Genomic DNA, 27,112 nt, shown 5'->3' with positions numbered 1-27,112 from the left:
TCCAAAGTAGTAATGCTATTATACTAATAAACTAATAATCATATTATATATATTTTTCCACCAAAGACGGAGGTATCATATCTTCATTTCAATCATGCACAACTTCTTCACGTGTGACGTGAGCATAGTACCAAAGTTCAGAGGAAAGAACCAACCAAGGACAGTCCTTGGAACCAACCCGGAAGAACAACAACACGTTCAACAACATGGCGGGCGCAGAAGAAGCAATGATGCAGTGTCCAGTTTGTTCAAAGGACTTCCAGCCTTCCAAAATCAACGCACACCTGGACAGATGCTTGCTGGGTGGTGGTGGTGATGACGGCTCATGTCCTCCAGCAACAACAACAACAGACTCGCCGCCTCTTAAGAAATCGCGCATTTCTGGGGAAGAAGCGCTTCCACACACCACCACCCCCGCGGACAGCGAACCGCCGCTATTACCCACCACCGCCGCATCTGTGTTCTCCATGTTTCACAGCAACAGCAAGAGTAGTAAAACAACTCCATTTAAAAATGAACGAAACGTGTCGTTTTCTGCTCAACGAAGCCCCGGCACTAGTGCCGCCGCCGCTGTCGGAAAGGGAACGAAACGCAACCTCGAGAACGGCGTGGAGCAAAGAGGAGCTGCTGTGATGATGATGCGTACTGCTGCTGCTGACGACAGGACTGACAGCCGTTCTTCTACCAACGAACCCATACACGGGATGAAGATGCCGTCGTCGTCGTCATCGTCAAACCCACTGATCGCCAGTATCGACAAGCCTCTGGCGGACAAACTGCGACCGAACACGCTGGATGAATATTTCGGGCAGAACAAAGCAGTGGGAGAGCAGACACTGATCCGTTCACTGCTGGAGTCTGCTGAGATCCCGTCGCTGATCCTCTGGGGGCCGCCTGGATGTGGAAAGGTGCGTCAGGGAGTCAGGGGCCCCCAAATGAATATAAACAGACCAGACGGATACAGGATAGGTTAGCCCTCCAATCAGAACCCAATGGTACTGAAGTTTCTGACTTTTTGACGACACAGACCATGGGGTCCTGTTCCAGCAGTACCATGCCACCTGGTACGCGGACATACATAAAACATAAACAACGTGTTTACGGCCTGTCTGCGCTCTTTGACGACTTTTTTTCGTGTGAGGGCTTCTGAATCTGTGAAGTATAAGTACCTATACATGCCGCTGCGAATATCTCCTGTGGCGCGGAAGCCGTTAAGTTTTTTAATTTTTTAATTTTTTTGTTTAACCGATTTGGTCGCTTTGATTCTTCTCTTCCTTCCTTGTTTATTGACACCTCATTGTACCGCCTATCTGGCTAGCTAGTGGCGCTATAGCTATGACAGAGCAGATCAGAGGCAGGGACGTAGCCGCACAAGCCAACCGCACAGGGAGGCGGTACAATAAACGGTAAACAAACAAGAAGAATCAAAGCGACCAAATCGGTCAAACATAGATTAAAAATACTTAAAGGACAACTTTATTTTTTTCTCAACCAAGGTTCATGTTTTAGGTTGTTATTAGAGAAACTAAAAGGTGAATGTTAATTTTCTTTCATTTGCTGCTTTCTTTCGTTTTAGGGATTTTCGCCGTTTTTGACAGGGCGGCGGGGGCATTCGAGCATGGGGCTAAATATGTATTTCTTTACAATTTTTTATGGCGATTTATTTTTTTATTATTTACTATAGTCCTACTAGACACCAAGAAATGACATCTGGCCACAAAAGATCACAGGATCTATTGAATGTGACAAACTGACATATTGAGCCTATACACACAGTAAGCCTTCCCACAGTAGGCTACCTTCACATTCAGTAGATCCTGTAATCTTCTGTGGTCAGATGTCATTTCTTGGGGTTTATTAGGACTATAGTAAATAATACAAAAATAAATCGCCATAACATTTTGTCAAAAAATACATATTTAGCCCCATGCTCGAATGTCCCCGCCCCCCTTTAAAAAAGAGCTAAAATCCCTAAAACGAAAGAAAGCAGCAAATGAAAAAGAAATAACACTCATATTTTAGTTTCTCTAATAACAACCTAAAACATGAACCTTAGTTGAAAAAGACTAAAGTTGTCCTTTAACGGCTTCCGCGCCACAGGAGATATTCGCAGCGGGATGTATATGTACTTATAGTTCACAAATTCAGAATAACTCAAACAAAAAAAGGCAGTCAAACGCCGCAGTTACGATCTTAGCGAGCATATTTATGTCCGCGTTCCAAAATTCCCATACGAAAATATAGTTGCGAACGCAGTGATTGCGAATGCAGTGTGCACTAACTATGACAGCAAGGGCTGAATGTCTGTGTGTGTGTCCCGCTGTTACACCACCCGCCCGCCACCAGAGGGCGCAGCTGTATCACACAAAACGCACGCACGCACGCACTCACACACACACACAACTTAACTTAAAAAAAACTTAACTTAAAATGAAAAAGAAAAAACTTAACTTCAAAAAAACTTTAAAAACACTTAACTTCAAAAAACTTAACTTCAAAATAAAATCTTAAAAACTTAAAAAAACACAAAAAAACTTAACTTAAAAAACAAACTTTAAAAACACTTAAACTTCAAAAAACTTAACTTCAAAATAAAATCTTAAAAAAACACAAAAAAGTGAAGTTTAAAAAGAAAACCTTAAAGTATGTAATTTATTCTAATTGTTATTGCCATTTACGAGCTGCGTTCGCTTCCCGCGTTTGCACGTCTTACTTGAACAGGGACCCTACATAAAACTCATCAAAATTTCAGAAAAGCTTTATGGAGGGTTCCGAGAGGGGCTAAGGATAGGTGGGCACTATAGGGCAGTGGTTCTCAAAGTGGGGTCCGGCCCGGGGAGGGAGTTCCAGGGAGTCCCAAGCTAACTGGTAGTTATGGACCAAATGAACTAAATGGATTTGGTTCCATTTGTACACACTCAGAATTAAATTAACATTGATTTCACTCTATAAATGAGGGTCCCAGGGATAGAAATACCATTAAATGGGGGTCTGAGGCCCAATGAATGTCAAATTGGGGGTCCTTGAAATTAAAATGTTTGAGAATCAGTGCTGCTAGAGCCATACAAATCGTCTCTTATGGGGTTCCCTGGCAAATCTTTTCAAATGGGGGTCTGCGGGCTATTAAGTACCAATTTGGGGGTCCTTGATATGAAAAAGTTTTTTAGGGACATCTGGACACCTCAATGTCAAATTGGATATTTTGTCCAAAATCTTTAGGAAAATGGCCTTTAGTAATAATATAAAGTAAAAGTATGTATTATGATGTGAACATGCACTGTTCATTTGATCAAACTTAAACACCAGACAGTGGCCTTGTGTCTGCCCTGAAACTGGGAGGTTGGGGTTTGCTCCCCGGCTGGGTCATACCAATTAAAGACTGTAAAAATGGGACCCTTTGGTACACATTCTGAGTCAGCACACTCAAACGCCTCCACCTTCTCCACAACCACAACCATTGTTAAGTACTCTGACAAGGTTTTAGCCTTTATATCATCCCGCCGTCTACGTCTTCACCTACTGTACAGTTAATATAAAACACTTTCATTCAGGCACATTACAGCTACCACTTTTGCGCCACAGACCACAGACATAGAACGTCATCAACACCGCACCGTACTTTAGCCCGTGGCATATTTCACCACGTCACCAATTCCCCCATAACACCGCCATGCTGGAGTGGCTGCGCAACTCGCGCCCGTGAGAGACCACAGAGAGCGGATTTGCGGAATATATTTCACTTTCCCACCAACACAACTTCACGCTGCAGAAGAGAGAGAGCTCACTCAGCCCAGAGCCGTCATTCCAGTCATTCCAACACCCTGGCTACCTGGAACCCCCCACCCCTCCCTTCCCTGTATATCTGTCCGGAGGCCAGATATCTCACTGGCTGCCAGCCAGCCACTGCCAGCCGCCCATTCCATTTAAGTTTCATACACTCTGCAGTCTGCACATCATTAGGCGCTGATGGTCTACCAACACGCGGCGGCTGCCGTTTTTAACATTATGACATGACATTACATATTTACAGATCGCTTTTACAAGCGACATCTGCACGTGTGTGCGCACCCACAACGGAAAAACACTCACCTTTCATATACTCAAATCTTTCTTTTCTATCCCACCCATACTACATACAGTACATTAAAGCAAAGCCCCACCATTTCCACACAAAAAGCACAAAAACGCTTATGATGCCCCTATTGTACACAAGAATACTGCTTTACACTGTCGTCCACAGCAACAGGTTTTGTAGTGAGTTGTGCTTTCATTCCAATTTAAATGGTCCCATTCGGCATACAAAATACTTCAATCAATCCATCCGTCACGCAATCTACACGTGAGCTTGTAGATTGTCTATTTTCACCACTTCTTAATTATATGTATTAATTATGGAATTGTTTGTTCGGTTGCTTTAAAATGTATACAATTCTTTAAAAATAATGTATTTTAAAAACGATCTTTTTTTAAGATATTTCGTGGGCTTTCTTTTTTGCCTTTATTGATAGATATACAGCAGCTTGACAGGAAACGGGGAGAGAGATGGGGGGGGGGGAGACACACAGCGAAGTTCGTCGGGATCGGGACTCGAACCCGCAACACACTGTCATGCTGGATTACCAGCCAAGGTGCCTGGACCGCTAAGCCGACCCAGGCCAAATAACGAAATCTTTTGAAATCTATTCTAATATTTCAAAAGTCTAAAAACAATCGCCACCACCTACTATCCCTTTCCCTTCTTCTCACTCTTTGTTTTGTGCATTTTGTGTTTGTGTGCACCTCCGACAGACGACGCTCGCTCATATCATTGCCAGCACCAGCAGAAAGAAGGGGACCGTTCGCTTTGTCACCCTGTCGGCCACCAGCGCCTCCACCAGCGACGTCCGGGAGGTCATCAAGCAGGCACACAATGAACTCCGACTGACCAAGAGGAAGACCATCCTCTTCATTGACGAGATCCACCGCTTCAACAAATCCCAACAGGTGGGATATTGATTGAGACTGCAACACATCCATGATCCAGTTCCTTCCCTCTCAAATCCAGTGTCGTGAAAGTAATTGAAGCTTTGAAGCCGTTTGATTTATTTACTTTTATGTAAAGTAGCTAATTTTGAATTACGGACTTTGACTTGTAACAGAGTAGTTCTACATTGCAGTATTGATACGTTTACTTAAGTAAAATATTTGAGTACCTTTTCAACCACTGTTTATTTAATATGTATGAGAGTCCTTCAATGGGTATTTCCCTCGACCACATGCTCTAAACATGAAGGTTAATCAGTCGTCCTGGGTTTAACTGAAGTCTGATGAGAATGTGCTTCCCTAAAATAAACATTTGGCCCGGCCCTCCCTCCTGAAAAATGACCCTCATGTTTTATTGCAGTTAGGGTTAGTGGGACCTATTAATCAAATATGTGTATTTATCTCAATAAGACCATTCATATACTAGTAAGTCAAAATTAAATATGTCATATATCAGAAATGTAAGAAACATGAGCTTTACATTATTACAATATATCTTTATAATTATATTGATCCATTGACAGACGGCACACTCATAAGAGCTGTCTCTGTCCGTGTGACTCAGAATAGCCTCAACAGACCAAAGCGCACGGTGAATAATGAACAAAATATGAATACTCACGCCTGGCATCTTTCTAAGTCTGTATAGAATGTCAAGGTCTTCTTTGTCTTCCCCATGTACCTTTTCTTCCCCCCCCTCTCTGACGTCCCGTATGTGTACATAAGGACACCTTCCTTCCTCATGTGGAGTGCGGGACAGTCACCCTGATCGGGGCGACCACGGAGAACCCTTCCTTCCAGGTGAATGCGGCGCTGCTGAGCAGGTGTAGGGTGCTGGTGCTGGAGAGGCTGTCTGTGGAGGCGATGAGCTCGATCCTGCGCAGGGCGGTGGCCTCACTTGGGATCAGGGTCTTGGGAGAGGACCCGGCCGATCCCCAGCAAGGCGACCTATCAGATGGCTCTGAGTAAGTGCTCTCCCCGGTTGCTCCCAGAATCCTCCCCTTTTGTCACGATAGATTGTACCAGAGAGCTGTGAAAGACAGACGACACACGACAACTCAACATCCCTCCTCTGTCCTTGAATGGATGAAGAATGGGGGATTCTCTTCTCTCTTCTTGCGTGCTCGCAACTAAGAGTACATAGGAAGGGAAGTGATATGGTCATTAATTTGGAACCCAGGGGTCCCTGTAGACTTATTATATTGTATAAATAACTCTGTGGTAGTCTCCCTTTGCACTTCATTTTTATTTGACAGACGGGACATAACCGTCTGCTTAGTGAGGTAACTGTTAACTGCTGGTAGCTGAGAAAAGCTATATTTTAACAGCTTGCTAGATTCATGTTTAATGACAGCCTCAAGGTTTTGACTTAGCTAGTTGTAACGTGTGTTGGCTGGAATGTAGACAGGGCATCTGTATATAAATGTTTGGAATCCATCCAAAGAGATGCAACCAACAGTGTTTATTTAGACAGATCACCACCTCAGTCATTTAGCGCAGTTGTTTGACTTGACTGAGTAGTTGATATTTTTCTATAATTATTTGACAATGTACAAATATGGACCGTGTTGCGGGCTGAGGTCATCATAATTATCTTGCCTTAAGAATAAATAGTGGATTAGTTAAATACTAATTCAACCTTGTGACATGTGTTACTTGACAAAAATCACACAGTGGACCATTTTAAGGCAGAGGAGATCTGAGCAGAAAGAATGGTGTGATGAGGAATGGGTGCTGCTGTCTGTCTCCATGGATGCTGCCACTGCGTAATTAAAGAGTCATCCATGGCTCTAGTGTTTGTCACCATTCACTGGGGTTCAAAGGAGCTATAAACGGCCATGTGCTCCACGGGGTGGCCTGTAGTTGGGGGCAAGTTTTAAAGCTGGGCAAAGAGGCTTCATCATCAATGTCTCTTCACTATGTATAACTTTTCTTGTTACAACCTGCGCTCTGACTCATGGTTATCCATCATGCAAGAATAAAAACAAGTCTTTGTCCGGAACGGAAGGGGGCTTACAGTGTAAAAGCGGCCATATCTTACCCGGCACCCCGAGCTTCTATTTTGAAAGAAATCCCGGCGCTGATTGTGTTAAAGTGGGAAATTTGGTATATACGGTAGTCTTTTTTTTATTGGCCTAAAATATTGTCTATATATACATACATTCATGAATCCACTTGCTGACCGGCTGTCAGTATTTGGGCAAATTTTCTTATACGGGCTTCTTGTGACCCTACCATTAACATCCTATGGCAGGCAAACGTTACCCGTTCCAAATCATATTATGGAAATAAGGGTAATGGGTCACAAAGGTCACACCAAGACTGCGTTTTAGTTTTTATTCTTGCATGATGGATCAAAGACACACGTATCCAGGCACACTGATGAAGCGACCCGTTACCTTTTTCTTCACAATGTATGAAACAAGTCGTTCATTTTACTGCATCCAAATTTAGCAGAGCTTTTAAATTCATGTTGATGTGATCGAATAAAATGTTCGTAGTGGTTGCGGACGGTAGGTGGTTTAATTTCATATTCCTTTGTCTGTTCAAAAAAAAATATATATATATATATATATATATATATATATATGTGTGTGTATATACAGTATATATTTATTTTTCTTTTTTTGCATTTCTTTTTTTGTATTCAAATTTTTAACAGGCCAAAAGTTTCCATTGAGCAGAAAGCTCTGGACACCATTGCTCACCTTTGCGACGGTGATGCCAGGGCTGGACTCAACGGTCTCCAGTTGGCTGTTCAGGCTCGGGTGGGCGCGGCCCGCCCTGACTCTTCTCCCCTGGAGATTGTGGTGCAGGAAGTGCATGTCAAAGAGGGTATGCAGAGGTCCCATATTCTCTACGATAAAGCAGGTAATCCCAAACCCCCAAATTTGTTTTGTTTGTAGTCAAGTCACCCTATCGACACCTGGGGCAAGGAAACGATGTGATGCTCAGTTTATTTGTTTGTTAATTGGTCTCTCCGGCGTCTGCCCAGAGATGGTGGTTGCGCTGTCCAGATTTCACAGCTGTCGCATATGAAAGTTACACAGTCAGATAAGGAAATAGAAAGTGTTAATAGCTTTTTTGATGGCTTTCACAGGCCAGTGCGCTGAAATTGAGCGTCTCTGTGACCAGCAAATACATATCCTAGCCAAGGAACAAACTGCTCCTAAAACACATATAGTATTTCTGTATATCTCCTTGCTTATCTAATGGACATCAGAGTCCGTGCTAATTGCACTTACTCACAGACTCGGCAGATTTCACAAGGCAAGATATAAGCCGATGTAAGGGAAGTGTACTTTAATAGCACTTTTCAACAAGGCAATTCAAAGTGTTTGCTTTACATAAAACATGAATTGCATTAAGAAATGCATTATAAAAGGCCATTTGAATACAGTTATGTTGTAAGTGATGTTTTTGTTAAACTGGGGGGGGGAGGAGGTCTTCACTTATATAACAGTGAAGACTGTTAATACTTTTCGGTCTCACGACCTTCATCAGGTATTCGGTTACAGAAGCAACAGGTAATATTCCGGCAGCCGACAGGCTTCTTTTGTTTAAAGTGGGAAAATTGGTATATAGTATTTTTTTATTGGCCTAAAATATTGTCTATATACATTCATGAATCCACTTGCTGACCGGCTGTCACTTTTGGGCAATTCTTTAATAGGGGTTTCTTGTGACCCTACCATTAACATCCTATGGCAGGCAAAATTGTCAAACTTTCCTTTTAGTAGCATGTGACAAAATTACAAATTAGTGCTCTGAAAACTGATCGCATCGCTCTCTACAGCCTAGAGGTGCTTGCTGACGATGGGCACATTTTATTAATGGATTAAATAGGCCCGGGCCCTCAAGGTGTTAATACTGTTAATAGAGAAAGAGATTTAACAGGGCGGTATGAATTACATTATAGCCAGCTACACCATCTGGGGAGTTGCGCCACAGGAAATATTTATAAAGATATACCAGTGTGGATACGCTGGTGTACCTGCAGATGACCTAACTGAAACTCTTGTCGCACTGTTTACAGTGGTATGGTTTTTCTCCAGGGTGGATACGCAGGTGTACCTGCAGATGACCTAACCTACTGAAACTCTTGTCACAATGTTTACAGTTGTATGGTTTTTCTCCAGTGTGGATGGATACGCAGGTGTGCCTTCAGATTACCCGAATCAGTGAAACTCTTGTCACACTGTTGACAGTGGTACGGTTTTTCTCCCGTGTGGATATGCTGGTGTGACTGCAGATGACATAACTGACTGAAATGAAACTCTTGTCACATTGTTTACAGCTGTGGGTTTTCTTTCCTGTGTAACTCGACTGATTTGTCTTTACTTCTCCCGCCAGAGCTAAATTTGTGGTAAACTGTTGACTGTTAGATGTAGGTACATCTGTGTCTCTTTGTTTCTGGCTGGTTACAGAGCCGTTTAGTTGCTGACAGGCTGCGGAAGGCATCTGTTCATTCCTCAGTGTTTGGCAGTAGAGGTTGTTGTGGCTCCTCTTCATGGGTTGGGTGAGGAAGGTGGGGGCACAGGCATATGGACACTCGGAAAAGGCGACCCGAGTCTGGACATATTGGACTGTGATGAGAATGAGAGTTTTAGGTTCCTCTTTTGGGGTTGGACAATAGTGCTTTATAGTACTATTATATCACTCTCTCCCTCTTGTCAGTGTCTTTCTTTCAGTCTCGCTCTGGAAACCGCAGAATACATTTCGGGATAAAGCTCCATACTTTGCACTGACATTAAGTGAAAGTCTCAGGACAATTTGCCTACATGTACATTATGGCATGATCACTATCAATATGACACCACTGGACTGATCGCTGTGAAACCTTAACATTGTGTACACTCCCCCCAGCAGGCTCAGGAAGTTTATTATGATTCCATGCCACCATTGACCCCGGCGTTGTGGCGGCAGTGCCAACAGAATGCACAAAAAAGGCTGCGAAGGAGACTGTGAACCGGAAGCAGTGTTGATTTCGTTGACTAAAAACTACGACGAAAAATATTCGACTACCTTTTCGCACGGACAAACTGAATGGAAACTAAATGAAAACTAAGCCATTGCGACTAAAACTAAGACTAGAGAGAGAGAGAGGTGTCTGCTAATTCCCCCACACAGTGACTCTGTCATTTCTCGACCGGTTCGGACGCGGCTCGCCAGAAACCGGGCCGGGAACCCAGATTTTATTGAATATTTCTTAAATGAATTTGAAATTTGAAATGAATAATTTGACAGGCAGGGAGGCCAGTGTAAAGATCTGAGAACTGAGTTGATATGATGACAACTCTCTTGGTATTATAAGATCTCGAGAAGCAGCACTAGCCTCTGAATCAAGTGCAGCTGTCTGATCCATTTTCTTAGCACTCCATGGCTATGGAGACTGACTGATTATGTTGCCACATAATCGGAGACTGAGTGACGCCTCTGCTCGGGGAAGCATGATTAGTGTGTTTATCGGAACCACATACTAGTCTGCATTGTTGGTGTCCCAGCTGGGGTGTAGGAGTTAATACGGCCTGCTTAGAATAGCATGGTCAACATTCTAATGCGTCGGGATTTTGTCCTGGAAGCAACGGACCCATTTATCATTTAGGAAAAGCTACCCCAGAGATCATTAGAGGACCACTGTCTAATAATGGAACGTTACTTGTCACGCATGACACCCAATCTTATAAAGGCTTCATGCAACAGAGGCTTTAAGAGAATCAACAGGTTAAGTTAATACGATTTATTAAATGGTTATTAAAAGCCTATGGCTTTGTCAGATGCAGCCTTGTGTCATGAATCCATATCATAAGTTACCATCCTTTTGCCTGCCATCAATGTATTTCAGAATGACCCTCACACTACCTTCTGACACTGAGACAATAGTATAGTATAATATCAATGCCACGGTTGTCTTGGGGTTGTAACAATAACGGGGGTATATGAGTCATGATAAAATTAGCTCTGGTCCATAGCCCTAATGCTAATTCTACCCTGCATTAAGGCTATGGAACCGATGGCGTCTAGCTCTCACACGATTTGCAGACCAGCCTCTCTTCTGTAGCTGGAATATATTAAAAGAACGTTTCACCTACTCGCCAATACAAAGACGAGTTGTACCACCACACGTATAAAATGTACTTTTTGGCCAGAAAGGAATTGTTTTTCCACCGGAAAATAAATACTTTTAGTTACTCCACTGCGCCCTCTAGTCGAAAGATTTGTGTGTGGAGAGATGTGTGTGTGGGGGGGGGGGGGGGGGGGGGGGGGGGGGGTTTCAGAGTGCGTCCACTAAGGAAAGTAGGCTTTAATTACACAACCTGTCTTTGTATTGGTGAGTAGGTCAAATGTTCTTTATATTCCAGCTACAGAAGAGAGCTGGTCTGCATTTCATGTGAGAGCTAGACGCCATCGGTTCCATAGCCTTAATGCAGGGCAGAATCGGCATTAGGGCTATGGACCAGAGCTATGATAAAATATGACATATAAACACCAGCACACACGTTTAAATCCTAATGCGTTTATTACTATCTACTCCACCAGCTGAGAGCTGTCCATTATGTGCTTATGTGAGCTTCTAGAATCTAGTAGGATTCAGATGGAGAGAGTGAGGAGGCTTAGAGTAAAGTTCCAATGTACAGATTACCGGTAGTTTGTATTGTTTGATATTTTACTGTTTAGACCAGTGGTTCTCAAAGTGGGGTCCTTGAGGGAGTGCCAGGGGGTGCCCAGCTAAATTAAAGTTTGGAATCAAATGGACCCTTATGGGTCTGTAACCCTGAGAGTTAAATTAACATTGATTTTAAAATATGAATTGGGGTCTCAGAGATATAAATGCCATTAAATGGGGTAAACTAATGCATGTCAAACTGGGAGTCCTTGAAATTAAATTGTTGAGAATCACTGCTAGAGCCGTAAAAATCTTCTCTTATGGGGTGTCTCTGGCATATCTCTTCAAATGGGGGTCTGTGGGCAAATTAATTTGGGGGTCCTTGACATGAAAAACGTTTGGGAAGTTAACCACTAGTTTAGACTGGTTTAGACTGCTATATGTTCTTTGTTTACCTATGATCCTAGTTTACTGCTGACACTCTATGCATTCATGCATGTGTTTACCTTGCTTACTTGTAAGTCGAACAGTGTCTGCTACAGTAAATGCCTAAACTGTAAATTGTAAAAAGGTTGCTAGAAAAACAATAGTTAAAACACTTTGTCAACACTAGCCCCCTCCCCCTTCTCGCCCCACCATTATGTAACACACACTCAGCTGTCTCTGAAGCTCCAGATTTACTGTACCCCATAGGCTTGTCCTCGCAGGGCACGGAAATGTGCCCTCGGTTTGACTTAACGTATGACCTTGGGGGAGCTATAGCAGTGTCTGGCATTATCCCCTTTATTAATACAGAGGATGATTTTTGTGAATGTGAATTGCTTCATTCCTTTTCCTACACTGATGATGAACGTGCAACTGTATTCTTTTGTGCGCGTGCCTGTGTGTGTGTGGGTGTGTGTGTGGGTGTGTGTGTGCGTGCACATCAAGGAGAGGAACACTACAACTGCATCTCAGCATTGCATAAGTCAATGAGGGGCTCCCACGCAAATGCCTCCCTCTACTGGTTGGGTCGCATGCTGGAGGGAGGCGAGGATCCTCTGTATGTGGCTCGCAGGCTGGTGCGCTTCGCCAGTGAAGACATTGGTGTGTGACTATATAATAATTATATTTATAAACCATTTGCAAAATAATATTTACTCTGAATAAATACTATTTTTACCCTGTTAAAACTGTGGTGAAATGATCCCTTTCTATAAATGTAATATAAATGTACAGTATGTCACATTGGAAAAAACATTGCCGGTTGCTAAAAATGACTATGCATAATTGTAAACGATTATCACCTGCTGTATTTGCCACTTGCGGGGGGGGGGGTGCTTTTGGCTTTAGGCTTTAGGCAACAGCTTCACTGCTTCCCATTTGAATTAACCAGCAGAGCCATATCCTTTTACAAGTAGGGGGCCACATGGGAAATAGTTGTTTTCAAAATGGATAGGAAAATATTGTAGCTTTTTAAGGGCTTGATATATTTTAGTTTGCAGTTGCACATGGTGTCGCACACTGAAAGCAGCTGATCTGCAAGGTCACATGTAGCTTGCAGAACTGCCATTTTCTGTCTGCAACGCCATCGCACTACGTTATAAATACAATGTCTTAATTCTGACTGGATGATGTCACATGTGTGTTGGTCAGGTATGGCAGATCCCTCTGCTCTCCCCCAGGCTGTGTCTGCCTTTCAGGCCTGTCACTTCATCGGTATGCCTGAATGTGAGGTACGCCACCCATGCGCACACATCAGACATTTGGGTCTCATTTCTTTCATACTTGAGAGTAGTAGCAGTAGTAGTCACCTGGAATGTGTTAGTCTAGTTTTAGTCGACTAAATGTCATGAGATTTTAGTTGACTAAAACTACAGTTGATTTAGTCGAAATAAATGTGTTTAGGCGGTCCTTGATGCCGTCGTAATGACTGCTGTGACGCGTTGTGAGCGTGTAGATCTGCTATTTTCAGCATGCAACCAAGTGTAAAATGACTTATACTGGATTTCTTGTCCACTAACAAACACCCTTCCTAACATTTTAGTCTAGTTCTTATTTGTTGACGAAATTGTCAGTATATTTAGTCTTAGTTTTAGTCATCATAGCTTAGTTTTCATTTAGTTAACATTTAGTTTTCGTCAGTGGAAAAAGGTAGTCGACGAACATTTTTCGTCATAGTTTTAGTCGACGAAAACAACACTGGTACTAGGCGTGTGCCACGGCCTACTCTATAATGATGCGAGTTGGGAATGCATGCCCCTACCCTTTTCTGCAATACCCATTCTAAAGAGTATCCAGTGCAGTACCCTACCAGACAACCGATTGACTAAATATGGAGATACAGGATTCCCTTGTGTCGTCATAAGCACACAGAATCAGTGCGATCTCCACAGAACTCAGTCGATCAGTCAGACGACAGTGCCTGAGCTATGCCCTAGCCTAGAGACAGTTGCGCAGACAGACAGGAATGAATAGATACGATGAATAGATATATACAGATGGATGGGTCATGGGTAAAGGCCACCATGTGAATTAGCCCTTCACTAAGTCCCTCCCCAGCCCATCCTTGTCCAATAGGCACATTAGCAGCGAAGAAAGCTTGACCTGCATAACAACCGTTGCAAAACTATTTGGATTGGCATTGGACAATCTCTTTTTGGGGGTGGGATTTAGTGAAGGGCTAATTATGGTCAATGAACACGTCCACTGGCTCTGACAAATATAGAATCGTGACGTGTGTTGGATCTGCCACACACAAAGCCTTAATTTACCTTCCTTCCTTTTTTTTAACCCTGCTCTGCAGGTGATCCTGGCTCAGTGTGTGGTGTATTTGGCTCGGGCGCCGAAGTCCGTGGACATCTACAAGGCCTACAACAACGTGAAGGCCAGTCTGAGGAACCACAAGGGACCCCTGCCTTCGGTTCCCCTGCACCTCCGCAACGCCTCCACCAAGCTAATGAAGCAACTGGGATACGCCAAGGGTTACAAATACAACCCGGCCTTTGGCTCCGCCGTGGAGCAGCAGTACCTGCCCGAGGAGCTGCAGGGAATGGACTTCTTCACCTGGACGCCCACTGAGTGAACACTGAGATATTAATACCCAGAATATCCTGTCGTTGAGTTCAAGGAAATGCAAACGGAGCAAGATGGCAATGTGCACAGCAGTGTTGTTTTCGTTGACCAAAGCTAAGACGAAAAATGTTCGTCGACTACCTTTTTTCCACTGAGGAAAACTAAATGACAACTAAGCTGTGATGACTACAACTAAGATTAAATATACTGACAATTTCGCCAACAAATAAAAACTAGACTATAATGTTAGGAAGCGACTAGTGGACAAGAGATCCAGTATAAGTCATTTTACACATGGTTGCATGCTGAAAATAGCCGATTGGCTATTTTCAGCATTTTCAGCAAGTGTAAAATCAGCCATTACGACAGCATCAAGGCCCGGCAAAACACATTTTAGTCGACTAAATCAACTGTAGATTTAGTCGACTAAAATGATATGACAAAAAAAACTAGACTAACACTAAAATGTGACTAAAACTAAATGAAAACTATTCAAGAGACTACGACTAAAACTAAAATCAAAATGTGCTTCCAAAAACAACACTGGTGCACAGACAGTGGTTTATACAATAGAGCACCGAAGTCTGACGTCTATATCGGTAGAGGGCGCAAATCCACAGGTTCATGTACTTTTTATTTGCATTGTAATCCCCATAGGGGTATTTTAGATCGCCTCATATAAGAACTGTGTTTGAAAAATAAACATGTCACCCCGGACTGAGAGAAAACTCTAGTGTTACTGCTACTGAATTAGTTACATTTTCGCTAGAAACAGACTATCATATATGAGTGACTGACTGTCGCAAACGATACAGAGACACCTCCCTGACAATAACGCCGAGACAGCTTTCTTTTTTTGGACCACAATGCTTATATGAAACGATTTTAAGATGACCCCATGTTATTCTCCATAGAGACATTACTTCCATGAACCATGCAGAACCAGGGGATGAGCGAGTGACGTCAGGACTTCGGCGCTCTATTTGAGTATATCAAGTAGGCTTTTCTGTTATAAATCAAAAAAATATTGTGTAATATAGGTGTAATAAGTCAAACCATTTCAAATAAGCATTCTGAGTTGACATTTGATATCACACACATGTAAAATCATTCCATTAATCCAGGATAACAATTGTTGTAAACTCTTAAGTACTGGACCCTCGTCTGGTTTGACAGACAGGTAGTGTGTGCCGGCTGGGTGGTGTGATAATCCGGTTGACGTATTCCTTCGGTACGGCGACTGCGGCGGCGGGCCCGGAAGAACAATAACGCGACACGAGACAGTATCACGCTAAAGGTTCACAAAGTTTATTACACAAACGGGAACATATATATATATAGTGCTGGATCCTAGTGACGTGACAACAAGATATGAGACATAATAACGTGCCTACTGCAGCAAGGCTGACCTTGCTGTCTGAGATGTCTCTCGTAGCCTAACTATAAAGTATGCTACAGATCAGGCAGTACACAATACATATCAAGTACACTGTGTTTCACGTTCAAGTACACAGACATGGGCGATCATGATTATAACAACAATGAGTAGTAATGTAACCTGAAAATCAACATGACTGAATAAAATAAATCTTTCTCTGTTGATAATTTTCTTGTATATGGAAAAAAATATCTTTTCTTTAAAGTCCATATTGGGTTGACAATAGTTTACTTGTTTAAAGGGGCTCCACCATGAATTTAAAATCAAATAATAATAATAATAATAAATGTTCTTTAATTAATACCTTTTCATAAACACTGAAGACTAAACAACCACTCAGATGTCAGATCATTAATTTTCATTCTTTTTTGAGAGAGCTCATGAATTTAAAACAGTGAAAATCAGTGTTGGGGACAGAGGTTGGGTAAGCTCTTGTTTGGGACAAGTTGAACCGCGCGTGTTAGTTATTTACTTATTTTATCTCCGGAGCATGTTGCTGGCCCTCTGGGTTTAGCTCCTTCCTCCCAGTGTGTGCTTGTCGAACAGGTGCTCAGCCATCTTGTTGTTTGTGGCGTCCATAGAGGTGAGTTTGGCGACATAGTCGCCAAGTTTCTTAATGGCCTTCACCTGCTCGTCCAGGTAGTGGGTCTCCAGGAAGTTGCAGAGCTGCCGGAGACAAGCAGACATGGAACGGTTAGCTAATAGTTTCCCATGCTACAGGGGAGGGGGGGGGGGAATCAGGTCTCTGCTCATGTTTGTGTTTTGGGACTATAATAAAAGTTGTGATGTAATCAGGTAAAAAAACTAAATCTAACAGTTCAATTTGGGCCCCTTTTTACGTACATGTGGGTCTTCTTTTTCAGTAGCATTTTTGTGCAGATCCAGCAGAGTCTGGTTGAGCCCCTTTTCCAGGGCCAAGGCCTTCAGCATGGTATCCAGTCCACTGCCCCATGAGTCCCCCTGCTGTGGATGCTAAAAGGGGATATAGGGATGTGCCGATGAGACATTTTGGCTGATATCGATATCCAATATAATTAATTGTGTATCTGTATAAAGAAAATTATAATTTAGGCCATTCTGAAAACAACAGGTAACAGGGTATCTGCACTGTAATATCTTGTAATGCGATGTGTCCTCCTCGCTTGTTCTGGTAGTCCCACAGCTTCTCAGCTTGCTCCCTCTTCTCATGGCTGTTGCCCTTGAAGAAACTGGAAAATCCTGCCAGGGCCACAGTGTCATGGTCGAAATGCATGGCCTGAGAAAAAGAGCAAGAAACAGGAGGCCGGAAGATCGGGATGGAGGAAGGTGGGGAAGAGCACAAAAACAATTAATGGTACCAGTCATCATTTGGCAAAAACAAAGCGTGACACAAACAGTGGTTAAACACTGTGTGTCTGACTAAATCCAGTAGTTTTGGAGTACCCTAGTTTTATGCTAGAAATGTCGAGTATGGTATGGGTCCCCAGCATAGCCGTTTTTAGCCCAAGGAGTGTATTTGGTTCTAACTAAGGCTTGGAATGGATTCAGAGTCATCAAAACCCCCTAGTTTGACACGTCACATGCTACATAAAGCAAATGAAATTTAGAATGTTTTAACTTATATAGGTTGTTAATGGCATGGTCACATACTATGGCAATTATGAAAATTGCCCATCATATGCAAGCTAGCATCTGGCCGTTTCTAAATGCTTGGGAACCCATACTCGACATTTCTAGCATAAAAGTTTAGGGTTCACATTCTGGCAAGTGGACTATTTAGGCCCTATGCAATCAATTCATAGACAACAACAACAAAATCATCATAGTTAAAAAGTAACAAAACAGTAAAGATAAAAACACTGTATACAATGAGGGGGAAAGGGAAAGGAAGGGGCGTCATTTATCCTCCGGGCCTGCTGAAAGGTGGTTTTTCAGGCCTGTTTTAAACGATGCAAGAGATTTGCATGTTTTGAGGGAGGGGGTCAGGGCATTCCACACTTGGGTGGCAGTGCTGTAGAAGGAGAATTTACCCATAATATGTTTTGAAAGTGGGTGGTACCAGATTGTTGTTCTCGCTCCCCCTGGTATTGTGGCTGTGGGTGCTTTTTGAGGTAGTTAGTAGTCAGGTATGCGGGCACTGAGGGCATTGAAGGCAAGGTTGCATTTACAATTTTGAAGGTCAAGCCCATTTTCAACTGCTTAATTGATTAATAATTCACGTTTTAATTAGTGCATATTAAATACATTATTATTAGTTCCTTACCATTGAGGTGTAGGTGTAGGAGGCATGCAGCTTCAGGTTGACCATACGGTTGATGGAGGCCTCACAGTCCTGATGGTAGTTGTGGCGCACTTGGGAGGATGCCATTTTGCCTGGCGTTTTCACTGGTTTTCAAAATGAGACTATAGAAAGCATATACAGTTTAATTTTCGGCGGTCTTGTGTTTTTTTCAAACAACTCGAGAATGCAGATTAATATAGCGGGATGAAGCAAGAACTATCCTTGAAGATTCTCCCCGTCCGTTGATGTGAAGCTGAACGGCGTGGCTGGCTGTATTTATAAGGCCACAGTGCACCATGTGACTGACATGAAGCTGCAATAAACCAGGACGTAGGTGGGCTATGTGAGTTGGCCAATCACTGAGTCCGCCCCTCATGAGTATGTTTCAGTTTGGTTAGTTACCATATTCACAATCGTTCACAATTCGTTAGAATTGCATTTTATGTAGTCAAAGCACTTTATAGTACACATGTATAATATATAATATAGTATAGTATGTATAGTTTACATACTGTAGATACTCCACTGTTACGTTCTTAGTTTATACATGATTCATGATAACTACTTTTTATATGTGATGTATGCCATGTTTTTGTTATTGCTTAATGTAAGTCGCTCTGGATTAAGAGCGTCTGCTAAATGCCTAAATTGTAAATTGTTCAATTTTATATAATTGGCTAATTAAAACACTTTATTTCTATAAAGTTTGTGTGGGCATATAAACCTATACAAGGCAAAAATGTAAACATTTCATTATGCCAATTTAAGCAATAGTTTTGCACAAAAAACGTCCATATAGCCGTCATTACAAATGTGTTGAGGTCAGTACATTTTGGGCACATTTGGCCAAGTGGCTATGGCCGTTTTTAGCCCACGAAGGAGTGTTTGTTGTGCAAAACTGATGCTTGGAATGGATTCAGAATCATGAAAACTCCTTAGTTTGACATGTCACATGCTACATAAAGTTAAAATCTTGCCTTATAGGTTGTTAATGGTATCGTCACAAATATATAACCGCTATATAAAAAGATCAATACCGGCAGCCGGTTAGCATGTGGATTCATGAATGTATGTATAGACAATATTTTAGACGGAAAAAAAATAAAAACTATATACCACATTTCCCACTTTAAACAAAAGAAGCCTGTTGGCTGCCGGACTATAACAAAAGGCCTATGCACACCTCAGAAGGCTAGTGACAGGTGTGTAGGGCAATAGAACTAGAACCACGCCCACAGCACTTATCATTGGAGCCAACCTTTAATTTATATCATAAAAAGCCTTAATCGATGAATATGGTCGAAACCAACTGATAAAGTGTATGATATGACAAGGGTGTTATACTTAAGTATGTGTGGGTATGATTTGCAGGGAGACTGGGGAAAAACAGCCCTTGAGGTGATATTGTTCCTTCAGATCTATTGTCCATAACAATATATGGTAGTGATGACTTTTGATTATGTATAAAAGCCGTGAGCTTATAAACAATACATTATAATCTGGGACTCATGATGACAAGGCCTGTTGCCCCCAGCCATGGGCACCATGAATATTCTATTTTTCTGCTTTATGACAGGTCTTCTCAAGAGGTTAAGGTGAATAATTGCATATGAGTGATTGTTTATCCTGTAATTTCAGTTATAGAATGTTGAATATCGTCACTTTACATGTGCAATCTGAGACATTTATTCATTTCCGATTTAATGCTGCTTTTTAACTTTTTGATACCTTAATTTCAGTGTGTAAAATAACTACTGAGTTGGACTCTAGGGCTATATCTTGCGCCACCCCTTAACCCTTATCCCTAAACTATAATTTGCCATTTTTTTTACCATTTAAACAAACCTTTTAAAATAGTTAAAATAGCCGATCTACAAGCTCACAATGGCTCGATGTAGATCGATAGATAGTTGAACTATTTTAAAATGTTTTTCAAAATAGTAAAAAATGGCAAATACGTTTAGGGATAAGGGCTAAGGGTGGCGCAGTGTGTGTGGAGATGGAATGTGTCGGAATAGCTATACAGATGCCTTTTGAGAATGGACCGATATGGAAATTCTTGTCCGATACCGATGTTTAAAATAACAATTTAGCCGATAGCCGATACTGATACCGATCGATGTTTATTTCATTTTTGTTGTTTTTATTGTGCCAGAGAAACAAATATACAAGAATTCAATGTTCCGGTGGAGATCCCTGATGTCATCTATATTGGCCAAGATCTTACCCCGGGCCCCATGCCAGCAGTCTGCTGTCACCCAGGTGGATGCGTGCACGCAACCTCTCCCTTTAGGACGAGGTCGCTTCTCGCCCTCCGCCGTCTTACTGGTTATTATTTACATTTTACAGATATGTCAAGTCATTCCACCGTGGAAGTAAGGCGTAAAAGGTTGTGGCACTGTAGCCTATAGTGGAAAACATGTTTCGCAGTAGATCATTTGACTTAGATTTAAGAAAGAAATGTACAGTCATATTGTTCATTAAGACGTCAGTACTGAAGGCTATTTGTCTGTCTTTATGTGACTATTAAATTCACTTTCATGCAGATGTTTTGATTTTGCTCTGTTGGGACACAAACATGAACTCATAGACATCTTAAAGAGAGCAAAGACTGCCTCCATAATGTCACCCGGACACCCTGGGTTCGATTCCCAATGGTTTGAGGGTCTCCCTGAACAAGTCACTTGGGGTCCTACCTTTCCTTACCTCTTATGTCTAAACCTTTTAGGCATTTTCTTTTACATGTATACATTTATAAAATAGTGAAAATCTACATTGACACGTCGTGAGGTTGTAGATAGGCTATTTGAATATACTGTCGATACCGCTGCAATAATCGAGCCGGGATGTAACGAATGCATGATCTGCTGCAGAGAACGACAGGGAGGGCCAGAGACGGAAAATGTTTTTGAGGGGGAGGAAGGCAGGTGGTGGGCTAATCAGGGGAGCAATGAAAGGGTGGGGTCAAGAATGATGTCAAGGTTGCGGACGTGGGTATAGAGAGGTGTGACAGTGGAGTCACCAACATACGTGATCGATTGATTTATACCTCGTTGTAAAGGTGACGACGATAAAGAGAAAAATAACCTGCACCTGGTCAAACTCAGACCAGATGCCTTGACTCGAAACTCTGTCAATAAAGTATAACTTTTGGAGCAGATCATGCGTGTGCAGGTTATTTTTCTCTTTTTCTGATGCTACTTTTGAACCCAGCACCTCTTTCTTAATTTTTTTATTTTTAATATATATATATATATATATATATATTTATTATTATTATTTTATTATTATTATATATTTTTATATTTATTTATTTGACAGAGACATGTAAATAAATCATAGACACCGGTGATGAATACTAAATAGTACTGATAGTTACTCATGATTACAGATTTGAATTGTTTTTAGCCACCTTTTCAGGTTGAATTTGAATTATACTTCTGTAGGGAGACTGTTCCAGTGGCTCTAACAGAGAAGACTGTTTTACCAAACACACTACGTCTGATTGGCACTTCACAGTCTCCTCTGGTAGTTGCCCTTGTTGCTCTGTCACCACTGTCCCTTCGATCTATATGAACTGTTTCAGTGGTGGAGGTGCAAGTCCATTTAAGATTTTTAAAATGAGACAAGCATCTGCAAAACGTTTGAAGCTGTCAAAAGTAAATAAGTTGTACTTTGAACTATATGGCAATAGTGGTAACGGTTGGGCTTTTGGTCCAGTGTGATTCTATGGGTTTTAACGTTGTCTGATTTGTCTGACCAGGTTGTGAAACAGTATGTAGCATGCATGAAGAGTTTAGCTGCGTCTGTTGTGAGATATGGTCTTATGTGTCTGAAGTTAGATAGATTGAATTTGATTTTAGGCATTTTTTTCATGGCAGGGTGTTCTTTTTTCTATGTCTAGACTTCACATTCCTTATGAATGGTGACACTACTACATTTATGGTTGTCACAAAGTTCTCTCTACATCTTGACTACATATATGAGGTTGGACCAATCAGTTTGTTTTAGAGCCCTATCAAGATTGTCAATTTTGTTTTTTGGTATTCTCTGGTGAAAGGATTTAGGTTTTGTTCTATTATTAAACCGTTTACTGGTGAGTTTCCTCACCAGTAAAGTTATGTTATGGTCAGACAAACCAGTGATCAAATTATATGATTTTGTTATTCTCTCCCGTCTATTTGTGAATATTAATCAAATTGTGTCTGAGAGGAATTAGTTATTCTAGTAGGACCTTTCACCAACTGGGTGAGATTGAACTTGCCTCTTATCTGCTTAAGTTTTTTCCTATTTGATTTATCCGTCCAGTTAGAATTAAATTCACCAAAAAGTAGAATCTCCTTTTTGTTGTCACATTCCTTAAGCATTGTGTCTAAATGCTCATAAAATGAACTGTTTGCCGAGGGTGGTCTATATAAACAAATAACAATAAAAGACATTTCTGGAGACAGTGTAATATTCAGCCCAATACATTCTAAATCTATTTCATTATGTGAACTAACATTTGAGTGTGCTTTTATATTAACCCCCCCCCCCCCCCCCCCACACACACACACACACACACACACACACACACACACACACACACACACATTCTCCCTCCTAATCTATCCCTCCTAAACAGATTATACCCCGGAAAGTAGCTGCCACAGATGAATTTTGATGTAACCATGTTTCAGACAGGCCTATAGGAAGTCCAGGTTGGAATCCGATAACAAGTATCTCTACCAAGTGATGTGCGTATTCTATTAGTTTTTGACTAATAAACGATAAAAATTTCATAAAATACAATATCAATTGGTATTATCGAGAAGAAGAAGAAGAAATTCCAGCACATATCACATATCAGCATGATTCAACAGCAACCAAATGAAGGAGAACATAGCATTTCAAATGAACCTTTGAATGACAATTTAGGCATTTAGCAGATGCTCTTAATCCAGAGCAATTTGCAGTAAGCAAGAACAAAAAACATGGTAATACATCAAAACATAAAAAATTGTCATCATGAACCCTACGCAATGACGTGCTGGCAACACTGATTGAGATTAAGTGACCTGCTATCAAACTGGGACATCACAGAATGACAAATCATTAGTCACCCACACGTCTCTGTATCCGTAATATCATATTGGCGCCCCTACTAATAGTAGCTATTTTATCTTTATAACATATTTAAAGGTTCCATATAATTACGCCTATATTTACAGAGCCAGCACACCCTGAACAGGTGTGCTGAAGAGGTGTCCTTGTTGAGTTGACAGCCATCACGGTTGTGATTTAGGGTGACCATCTGAATGGTCTCTAGAGGTCTTCATAGAGAATTAGTTTTGAATGCGCAGTGTTACTTAATTATCACAACAAAGTTATTACAAACATTTGCTTGAAAATGACACATGGTATAGAAAGATCAGGTCCTTAAAGGAGTGTAGTTCACCCAAAAAGGACTTGTTTTCGATCAATTACACACCCCATAAAGTCTTGAATGCATCTAAAAAATCTTTTGTTTTTATCGCATTCCTGAGCCAATATTTTGATGACCGGCAGAAAGAGAAGAATAATCTCCATGAATTCAAGGTTTCTTGGGATGTGCAATTGACAGGGGCGTGCACAGATATACACTAAGTGGTGCTAGCTAGAGCACCCACCCTTTTGCCCTAGTCTGGACAGCAATGTGCCCTTTTGAAAGTTTTTTTTTTTTGTACAGTTTGTTTGTCATTTATGCTTGTAGATCGGCTGTTTTTGGCGATTTGCTGCAGTGTTGGGTCAGACTTCCTCCCGTTGCATTCGTTCAGCCTAGTGTCAATTGGATGTTTTGTTACTTGCATGGGTCAAAGTATCGGGGCCGGTTCCGAGTACCGATTAAGAGTACTTGAGAGGGTGGTATGGGCCAGAGTAACCGATACCAGTATCGGTACAACTCTACTTATAATCTGCCGATAGTTAAACGTGGCATGCACAGTAGCAACTGCAAAGCAAAATGACACAATGGTGACGCCCTATGCAGAATCACATGGTATCCAAAAACATCAAGTCTCAGGCCAATTTACCCTCAACATCATAAAGAAAGGGATCACCTGCAGTATTTGATGAGAGTTTCTATTGTACATTAACTGTACAACGTGCAAGTGCATTAACGGTCAGGAAAGCAGCTATCATTCAATGATAGCTGCTTTCCTGACCGTTAATGCACTTTCACATTGTAGGCAGATTTTTGAGCAAAATGTGGATTCATTTTGAGCTTGAGACCATGGTGCAGTAATTGTGGGGTTGTGATCTCTTAAATTATAGGTAGATGATAAATGCACACAAGTATTTTTGTAAATTTACAAATACATTTGTAAATCATGGAAACACATTTGTAAATCGCAAAGTAGATTTGTAAATCATGGAAAAACATTAGTAAATCATGGAAGCACATTAGTAAAACATGGGATATTTGTGCATTATGGTATTGGATTAACAAAAATACAAATCTCTCCCCATAGCCTAATTCTTATCTACTGTCAGCTATATCTTGCGGCAACCCTTTCTACTACTTAAGAAAAAATGAAATCCAACTATAAATGCACCAAGTCTGTGTGTAGCCTATGTTTGTAATCCACGTAACCCGAGAACCGTTCGCCCGACCGACTTCAAATTCGACACACGTGTTCCACACCACCACCAGTGCCCAGTGTCGAGTGTCGGTTGTCCAGAACCGCCTCAAAAAGGCCTCTGCCCGGGCTCTGGACCGGGCCCCTGCCCAGGGTACATACTGTACATGTATATGGAGCTGGCCTGAGCTGCCTGACACAGAACTCCATAAGCTGGCCTGTTCTGACATCCCAACACTCCATATTTGGGCATGGCTGACACAGAACTCCATATGTAGGAAATAAAGGGACAGAGTCAGAGACAGAAGGAAAAATAGAGTCTGCAACACTGGTTTGAAAAACTCAGCTCCACTGGTTTATTTAACTCACAGAGTCAGAGACACACATACTGTACAGAAATCTGATATCATTAAAGGTGGGGCATTCATTTTCAACTTGCATCATTCCAAGTAGGCCAGTGCCCAACAGGCACCGCCGTAGAGGCCCCACGGGCACCTTAGTACAATTAGCTGATCTACATGTTCACAACGTGTCGATGTAGATTGGCTAGTTGAACCATTTTAAAATGTTTTAAAATAGTAAAAAGTAAAAACTTAACTTTATTTTGGCACAAGATAGGGCTCCTGTGTATTTATTCACACAGGATATAAAATAATTTGCCTTTGTTTTCTTTGCAGACAATGGCTCAAAATAAGTTCTCTTTTCTGTCCCTGCATGTTAACTATGCAATAAAAAAAGACTTCTCAAATCTCTGCTTATGTTGTAGTATTCTGTCAAACTGCAAGAGGCAAAAGGTTTAATATAAAGTCAGAAAGAGTTTAATGAGAACAATGCATTAGACATTTTTACATTACACTCTATGTTACGTCTCTATGAGTTCATGTTTGTGTCCCAACAGAGCAAAATCAATACAGAATCAAAACGTCTGCATGAAAGTGAATTTAATAGTCCCATTATAAAGACAGACAAATAGCCTTCAGTATACTGAAGTCTTCATGAACGATATTACTGTACATTTCTTTCTTAAATCTAAGTCAAATGATCTACTGCGAAACATGTTTTCCACTATAGGCGACAGTGCCACAACCTTTTACGCCTTACTTCCACGGTGGAATGACTTGACATATCTGTAAAATGTAAATAATAACCAGTAAGACGGCGGAGGGCGAGAAGCGACCTCGTCCTATAGGGCGAGGTTGCGTGCACGCATCCACCTGGGTGACAGCCAACAGGTTTCTTTTGTTTAAAGTGGGAAATGTCTATGTGGTATATAGTTTTTCTTTTTTTTTGTCTAAAATATTGTCTATACATGATATACATTCATGAATCCACATGCTAACCGTCTGCCGGTATTGATCTTTTTATATAGCGGATATATTTGTGACGATACCATTAACAACCTATAATAAGGCAAGATTTTCAAATTGTCATTATGCTTTATGTAACATGTGACATGTCAAACTAAGGGGTTTTCATGATTCTGAATCCATTCCAAGCATCAGTCTTGCACAGCAAACACTCCTTGGGCTAAAAACGGCCATAGCCACTTGGCCAAATGTGCCCAAAATGTACTGACCTCAACACATTTGTAATGATGGCTATATGGACGTTTTTAGCCCAAGGAGTGTTTTTTGTGCAAAACTATTGCTTAAGTTGGAATGGATTCAGAATCATCCTAGTTTTACATGTCACATGCTACAGCATAATGAAATGTTGACATTTTTGCCTTATATAGGTTTACAGTATATGCTCACACAAACTTTATAGAAATAAAGTGTTTTATTTAGCCAATTATATAAAATTGAACGATTGTGAATAATGGTAACTAACCAAACTGAAACATACTCATGAGGGGCGGACTCAGTGATTGGCCAACTCACATAGCCCACCTACGTCCTGGTTTATTGCAGCTTCATGTCAGTCACATGGTGCACTGTGGCCTTATAAATACAGCCAGCCACGCCGTTCAGCTTCACATCAACGGACGGGGAGAATCTTCAAGGATAGTTCTTGCTTCATCCCGCTATATTAATCTGCATTCTCGAGTTGCTTGAAAAAACACAAGACCGCCGCAAATTAAACTGTATATGCTTTCTATAGTCTCATTTTGAAAACCAGTGAAAACGCCAGGCAAA

At 41.4% G+C, this 27,112-nt stretch overlaps 2 protein-coding genes across 2 annotated transcripts; one reads left to right on the top strand and one right to left on the bottom strand.

Annotated features, from left to right (window-relative positions):
- Window positions 1-206: 206 nt before the first annotated feature.
- wrnip1 (WRN helicase interacting protein 1) lies at window positions 207-15,012 on the top strand (the record flags this gene model as incomplete). Its single annotated transcript, XM_083782737.1, has 7 exons — window positions 207-908; window positions 4,789-4,983; window positions 5,749-5,987; window positions 7,685-7,893; window positions 12,560-12,715; window positions 13,265-13,344; window positions 14,415-15,012. 7 exons carry the CDS (start codon window positions 207-209, stop codon window positions 14,691-14,693), a joined length of 1,860 nt encoding a protein of 619 aa, XP_083638863.1. The 3' UTR covers window positions 14,694-15,012.
- Window positions 15,013-16,631: 1,619 nt separating this feature from the next.
- LOC310870801 (ferritin, middle subunit-like) lies at window positions 16,632-18,468 on the bottom strand (the record flags this gene model as incomplete). The annotated part of the gene is made up of 4 exons (XM_083782119.1): window positions 16,632-16,787; window positions 16,965-17,093; window positions 17,230-17,376; window positions 18,364-18,468. The coding sequence occupies 4 exons, from the start codon at window positions 18,466-18,468 to the stop codon at window positions 16,632-16,634; spliced, it is 537 nt and encodes a 178-aa protein (XP_083638245.1).
- Window positions 18,469-27,112: the final 8,644 nt, after the last annotated feature.

This window comes from Protomyctophum parallelum (genome assembly GCF_964188405.1).
Source record: "Protomyctophum parallelum genome assembly, chromosome: 14".
Classification (NCBI taxonomy): domain Eukaryota; kingdom Metazoa; phylum Chordata; class Actinopteri; order Myctophiformes; family Myctophidae; genus Protomyctophum; species Protomyctophum parallelum.
This window is presented reverse-complemented; position numbering and strand designations above follow the sequence as displayed.